Below are 7859 nucleotides of genomic sequence, written 5' to 3' on the forward strand. Positions count from 1 at the left end.
TGTCCTGGTGGCAAAAAGCACAGCTGGAATCAATATATTTGAAGGACAAAAAAGTGGGATTTAATTGTAAAATAACCGAACTGGAAAATGTTATGTTAACAGCAGATAGTAAAATGATAAAGAAAATATATAAAATTTTGTTGGATGATACAATGGTAGAGGAAATTGTGAAGAATAATATGATTGTATGGGCTCAGAATTTAGGGCATACTATAAATCTGGAAGATTGGGAGCAGATTTGGGAGAAAAATATTAAAATGACTAATGCTATAACATATAAAGAGAATATGTATAAGATGTTTTATAGATGGTATATTACACCTGATAGACTGGCTAAGCAAAATAAGGTCTTGCTGTTGAATATATTTCCAAATGATTATGAAAAAGAGAATAGGTATTTGACTGTTTATATGATGACAGCTGCAAGAATTTTATATGCCAAATATTGGAAAACTATGGTGATACCAACGAAACAGGAGTTTGTGAATAAACTTTTTGAAACAGCAGAAAATGATAAACTGACTTTAGAAATGAGATTAAGCAAAGAGTGGACATTTCAAAAAACATGGAAAAAGTTTTATGATTGGTATAATGTAAATATAATAGAAGATTAGGCAATTATGGCACAATGGACTTGAGAACACAGAAGACAGAAGAATGGAAAGTGATAGAGCGTTTCTATTAATTAAGTAATAGGATATAAGCATATAATGTAACTGTACTCTTGGCATACATGTTATGTGTAGTAGAGTGTCTGTTTGTAGTGTGTAGATTTGTTTGTTGTAGATTATAAAAGAAAAATTAATAAAAGTGTACCTATGGGTACTTTAAAAAAACAAAACACCTCTTTTCTGGCATTTTTATCCACTGAGGCATGTATTCAGCACCTTTGTTTTTTAAAGTAATTTGTTGTTTTTTTAACTTGAAGCATGTCTTGCAGGGATGGGGATGTTGCTTCCTGAGTGCCATAAGGGATAGCCAATCAACATTTTGCACAACCAATCCCTCCAGGAAACAGAACTGGTTGGGCTCAATTTTGTAAAGTTTGTCTGTCTGTCCAGCAAGGAGTGAATACACAGCAGGCTCACTGCTCAAGCCTTTGTATCTGTCTTCACTCACAGGGATCTGACAAACTAAAAGTCACCAAGCTGTTATCCCTGCTGTGACTTGTGCATTTGCCAAGCAAGGAATGCAAGGAAATACCAGCTGGTGGCGCTGTGGAGCAGTTGAAGGAAGCCGAAGCCTGAAGCTCTGTTGCAAGAGCTGTCCTGTAGGCTTCCATAGTCCAGAGACTCCAGATGCTGCAATGCTAAAGATGCTTAAGTCATTCCTTTATTCCCCACTTTTGGAATGTGCCCTGAGTCCCACAATAGGTACCAAAATGGGAAGCAGTCACAGGTCTTTCCCAGACATCCAACTGGCAGGTTGACCACCTGGCATTAAAAGGGGTGCCTCGTATTATTTGATGGCTTTGCCAAGGAGTGTCCTGGATTTTAATCATTTTGATATGGCAGCTCTAACCTCAGTTTTCCAATGAAGTTCCCTCCATCCCGAGTCAGGTCAGTTGGATCAACAGAAATCAAGTAATTAGAGGTCTTGCTCTTTTTGCGTTTCCGACCAGCCAGCAGGAAAACCTATGAGAAACAGGAGAAAAACTGCTGCAAAACCCATTCAGCTAGCTGCAGTCTTTGAGTACAAAGCATACATATGCACCCGCGGGTTCCAAATATTGGCCACACTCCTCAGCAAATGAAGTAGTGATCAAAGTCTTCTTGCAAAGGTGGTTCCAATGATCAAAGAAGGATCTGCATGCACAAAAAAAATCCCCACACGAGCGGAGTGACATCAGAGCCACAAACTCATCTAAGAGTGCAGCTCCTCTTTTGCGAAATGGGAAGTCTGCTGCTTCCCTCTCTCTCAAAAAGAAACAGATGATCTCGCCTCGACTGACTGCTCCCATATCACATTGTTCAAGCAAGTAGACTGCTGAGCTGCTGTTAGGCAGAACAGCAAATAACAGCGCCAGTGTGGTGCAGAGGCCAAAGTGCTGGACGGAGCGAGGAGACTTGGGTTCAAATCCCAAAATCACTGGATCACATGGGTCAGTCATAACCTCTCAATCTAACCTACTTCACAGAGTTATTGCGATAATACAATGGAGAAGAAATCATATATGACACCCTTAACTCTTTGTAGCAAGGAACAGGATACATACAATACGTTGTCCAGAATCAACTCAGTCAAGAGTCTCCCTTCTTAAGGTTGTCTGAGATTTTCTTGTTCCACGTGAGAGCAATATTTAGTATAAGATACACATTAGAATTCAGTGTTCTTTTTATTATCAAAGTGAGGCCACAATCCAGATTCTCCTACATGTGCAACTGAGGATGGGCACAAACTGGGAAAATGCTGTTTGTATCAGTTTGTGGCATACACAGTTCGTGAACCACGGACTGCCACAAACTTTTTGATGCTAGACAAACAGGTTCAGTTCACGAGGTTTGTGACATGGTCGAATGCCCCCCGGCATGCTAGAGACATCAAATTTTCAGGGGATCTCTGGATGACTCTACCTGCCCTACAAGTTTGGTGAGGATTGGACTTAGGAGTTCTGAGTTACAGCTCCCTAAGGAAGGTGTCCCCAGGAAAGTGCTTTCTGGGGAAATGACAGGTACAGGTTCAGGAGGTTCAAGAGCATATAGAGCAGCTCCTGTGCAAGCTAGAGACACCACACTTGCAGTGGATCTCTGACTGACTTTCCTATACCTAACCTCCAAGTTTGGTGAGGATTGGATTTACTGGGACTGAGTTACGGCCCTCAAAGAAGGTGCCCCCATCCTCCATTGTTTCCAATGCAGGGGAAAAACAGCAAAAAAGCAAAGGCAATAGAAGCCCAACAGAACAGAATCAAAGTCGCAGAGAATCTCTACAGTAGAAACTGAAGGTGGGGGGCATTTTTTCAAGCCCAGAAGAACCAGTGCAATGTGCCCAGCAGAATCAGTGCCACTGTGGCACTGCAAGTCCAACAGGACTACGGTCAAGCCAGGAAAGTGCTTTTTGGGGAAATGTCAGGCACAGGCTCAAAAGTGTACAGACTGGACCTCCTGCAAGCTACACACTCTAAACACAGAGGGAACCTCACCCAGCTGTCCATTCATCTACAATCTCTCCAGGTTGGGGGCGGATTACATTTCTGGGGTCCCAGTTACAGACCACCCCCCAAGGTCTCCCCAGTGCTCTATCTGGAAAAGTCAGGAGTCTATAGAACGGCTCAGGAACAAGCCAGTGACACCAAACTCACAGGGAAAATTCACCTGGGGAGACCCCCCCACCACCAAAAAAGCAAGGCAAGGATCAACCCTATGCGCACCGCCCCCCCCCCCAAGTCTCCAAAAGCAAGTTCTGAATGACAGAAAGGCAGACATAACCCTGAGTTCTGACAGGGGATCCCCAAAGTAACACCACGGCAGCTTGGTGGGCACCCTAGTCACACCAGACAAGCAAGGGAAGCCTGCCCACAACCCTCACAGGCCCACCCCCCCAGGGCTGAAACACCCCATGACAAATTCTTCTGTTCTGCAGGGGAAAAGAAACACCCACAATTCTCCAAAGGCAGATTTGGAAGGACAGGAAGGCAGACAGGACAGGAGACTTCAGACAGCCTGGAGGGCAGCCCAGCCCCCACCAGACCAGAGTGGACATCAGAGTTTTCCATTTAAAGTGATTAGTGATGCAAACTGTCCTGCATAATAAAGAAAGACTGGTTACAGTTTCTTGCCCAACCCAAGTGTTCATAGATGGTGCTGATGTGTGTTCATACACTGAAATAAGGCACAGGAACTATTTCAAGTATGTTCCTAAATAATAGTCGTGCCTCCAGGGTTCCTTCCACAGCAGATGTTAGGACTGGCTCCTCTACAATATCTCCAAGTTGGGGGCAGATTACATTTCTGGGGTCCCAGGTACAGACCCCCCCACAAGAAAAGCTCTCCCACATTTACACCCTCCCACCCCCATCGGAGGGAGGGAATTCCCCCACCCCCTCCATTCTATAGGCCCCCACCACCAACCACCAAACCCATCCTGCCAGGACACTGGAGCCCAGCCCTAGTAGGGCATCACCAGGGGTCTCAGAGCCTCCTTCCCCCGGGGCTCTCCACAGAGGGGAAAAGGTTGTGTGCACTGCCCAGACACCAGCAGCTGCTAACTCTCTTTGGAGATGATTCAGAGGGTGTGGGGAAAGCATCCACATCCCAACTCCCTATTGCTGCTCCCGCCTTAGGTACACCCCTCCGTGGCCCCTCCCAGCCTACTGCCAGAGGGAATTCCCCCACCCCCTCCATTCTATAGGCCCCCACCACCAACCACCAAACCCATCCTGCCAGGACACTGGAGCCCAGCCCTAGTAGGGCATCACCAGGGGTCTCAGAGCCTCCTTCCCCCGGGGCTCTCCACAGAGGGGAAAAGGTTGTGTGCACTGCCCAGACACCAGCAGCTGCTAACTCTCTTTGGAGATGATTCAGAGGGTGTGGGGAAAGCATCCACATCCCAACTCCCTATTGCTGCTCCCGCCTCAGGTACACCCCTCCGTGGCCCCTCCCAGCCTACTGCCAGAAAGCTGCTGTGCCTCCCACATTCTCCAGTTATGGGGCCATAGTTTGGAGACATTTCCACACCCTCCCCAGTGACCCCTGTGTGGCAGAGGGCCAGGTGTGCCACATCCCTCTCTGGAGGGGTGCAAACCCACCCCACTACTTGTCCCCTTCCATCTTCTGCAGGCACCTGCAAGGGGTGCACCCCAGTATGTTGCCACCAGAGGAAAGCGTCGCGCGGCCAGTGGGAAGAAGAGGCCCTCTCTCTCTCAGCAGGGAGAAGTGGAGAGGGAGCAGGAGGCCCCTGCCATGGGTGGGACATCAAGGCAGGCCACCCTTCAAGAGGTCAAAAGGGCTAGGTGGAGGGCCCAGGAAGCAGACACTTGCCTCGTCATCAGCGACATTATTGCTGTGGATGGCCAACCCTTCTCCCTTGTGAAGACATAGCCTTTCGCCAGCTGTGGTGGCGATGGTCAAGACTCCGCTCTCCAGAGTGCAAGGCAGAACCGTGCACACTTCACGGCGGACCTCTGGAGTAGCCAGCAGGATCAGGGCACAGCCCAGGCCCCAGGAGGGGACAGTCCTGCTACCAGGCTACAAAGTAGTTCTGCTCCATGAGCATGGGAGGGATGCAGACCACACAGTGCAAAACATTGCCGCTGTGTGATACAGAGAAGAGAAGAAGAAGAGAAGAGATTGGATTTATACCCCGCCCTTCACTACCCAAGGGAGTCTCAGAGCGGCTTACAAACTCCTTTCCGTTCCCCTCCCCACAACAGACACCCTGTGAGGAGCCTGAGGAAGTGGGTGGGTGGTGGCAACTTCATCCATGGCTACATGGTCATGGACGCCAGTGCCAACATGCTGGCAGAGTTGAAGCATGTGCACCTCAATGGCATCGTCCACCTGGTGGACATGCTTCAGCTTGTGGTGAAGGATGCTCTGGGGCTGGGGAGCACTGTCAAGGACACCTGGACTGCTGCCCCCCTTGAGACGCAGTCCTTGCTGAAGACATGTCAGTGCCGGGCCGCCCACTTCTGGCGCAGCATCAAATCTGCCTGTCTGCTGAGTGAGAGGTAGGGGGAGGGGGATGAAGAACTCAACGTATGCCATGATTCTGCATTTGGTAGAACAGAAGAGCGCTGAGCGGGATGTCATCTCCTCCATGACCATCCTGAATGGGGAAGAGGAGCTCAGCATCAGCTCCAATGACTGGCTGGCCCTCTCCCAAATGGTGCGTGTCCTCAAGCCCTTCCAGGACACCACTGATGACATGCTCTGCACCCCTATGGCCAGCCTGGGGCATGTCATCCCCATGATTCAAGGGCTGGACCAGGTGCTGGCCCCCACACCGGAGCCAGCAGTTCTCCCACAGGTCGGGGCCTTGGCAGAGAGGCTGCAGGTTGGCATCACCACCAGGTTGCATCCTCTCTGCAATAAAGTACAAGCTGACCTGTATCTGTGTCCCCCAGATAAAAGACAGCATTGCTCTCCTGAATGCAGAGCTCTTACAATGGAAGCATGAGCTCTGCAAAGAAGTGTGGAAGCTACAGGCCAACAGACGTGGTCAGAAGGAACAGCGGGTGGAAGAGGCTGGGGGGGAGGAGGAGGAGCCACAGTCCAGCACCTCTGCCTCAGAGACCAACCAGGGAGAAACCACGCTACTGGTTGTCAGTGGTGAATTGGGATGGTGGGGAAGCCAGGCGTGCAGTGGCAGAAGATTTGGCAGAGGTGGTGAGGGAGTACCTTGCCATTCGCCAAGTCTCCTGAGACCACCAACACCAATCCCCTGGAGTACTGGTCACACAAGGCTGTCATGTGGCCCGACATGAGCCCTGAATCCACCTAACACCCAAACCCCAGCATGGGATAGAAGTTCACAATCAGGAGGGTATAAAATGAGGGTCCTCACTCAGCCAAGGCACCCAGTACCTGAGCACCACCACTCCGTGTGAGCAGAGAGACGCGGTGGTTCAGAGCCCTGAGTCCATCTAACACCCAAACCCCAGTGGAGGAAGAGAAGTTCACAATCAGGAGGGTATAAAATGTGGGTCCTCACCTGTGTTCCCTCTAAGCTGAGTTAGTGTGAGCTAGCTCACAATTATTTAGCCTCCAGCTCACAGATTTTTGTCTGAGCTCAAAAAGGATGGCTCCAGAGAAAACTAATTTATGCGGCAGACAAATCACTCACTCACAACTTTAATGCCAGTAGCTCACAAAGTAGAGTTTTTGCTCACAAGACTCCATAGCTTAGAGGGAGCATTACTCAGCCAAGGCACCCAATAGCTAAGCACCACCACTCAGTGTGAGCAGAGACAGGGTGGCTCAGAGCCCTGAGACCATCAAACACCCAAATCTCATGAACTTTACTTCATGAGCCAGCAACTGCATACACAGCAGGATACTTCCATGTCTGCCTCCTATATGTAGTTGCATCTGTGATGCTACTCTTCAAAGTTCACAGCCTTCACAGAAGGACCATTCCCCACTGCTAATCAGATTTGCTTACAAGCACCTTTAATTTTAAAAGCATTTAATAGCATGTACATAGACCTGCCATATGGCTAGTATTGCAATTCTAAGCAGAGTTGCACCTTTCTAAGCCCATTGATATTATTGGGTTTAGAAGGTTGATAATCTGTTTATGATCACATTATAACTGTGCTAAAGACCAATCTCCTCCCTGCTCTCAGGAACAGAAGCTCTTCTCTCCTTTATACTATTGGCCAGCTGGCTCTGTACTCCTGCCTCCCTTTTACAGGAGACTGCAAAGTGGTGAAGATAAAGTGGAATCCAGTAGGGGATTTAGAGTAAGGCACTGGACCTCTTTATCCCCAAATCCCATGAAATTGCTGGGTTGTTAAGGCAAAGGGGAGAAGAGATGGTTTCCGGTTCAAGTTTTGTGTCTTTGCAAAACTCCACCACTACCTGATGCCAAGTCTAGTCATTGGTAATCGGGCTAGGTAGGCTAGAGTGTTTCATTGCCACAACATTGCTTAGCATCCCCTCTTTTAATCAGCTACACTCTAGTTAGCCAAACTAGATGCTACGTTTTTTCACAGGGTACTAATAGGTACATGTAAACATCATGCCCACTTGCTCATTGTTTAACCTGCTGCCGCCACTGAAACATCATCACTTAATAGTCACTGTCTTCTCCGGCTCATTCTCATCCCTTTCCTGGTCCCATTGAGGAGACCTCATCATTGCACAAGGAACGTCTCACAACAATACTCCGTTTAGTAAACCTTTTCTCCATTCCCAGTG

The 7859-nt window shown here is 48.5% G+C and overlaps 1 protein-coding gene across 1 annotated transcript in view; it reads right to left on the reverse strand.

The window, feature by feature from the left end:
• TULP1 (tubby like protein 1) overlaps positions 1 to 7859 on the reverse strand; it is a 50227-nt gene that overhangs the window by 19880 nt on the left and 22488 nt on the right. The window contains exon 9 of the mRNA XM_015411820.1: positions 1522 to 1634. Coding sequence (XP_015267306.1) covers positions 1522 to 1634 — 113 coding nt within the window. The remainder of the gene's footprint in view (positions 1 to 1521; positions 1635 to 7859) is intronic.

The sequence above is a fragment of the Gekko japonicus genome, unplaced genomic scaffold, assembly GCF_001447785.1.
Source record: "Gekko japonicus isolate JY-2015 unplaced genomic scaffold, Gekko_japonicus_V1.1 scaffold309, whole genome shotgun sequence".
NCBI lineage: Eukaryota > Metazoa > Chordata > Lepidosauria > Squamata > Gekkonidae > Gekko > Gekko japonicus.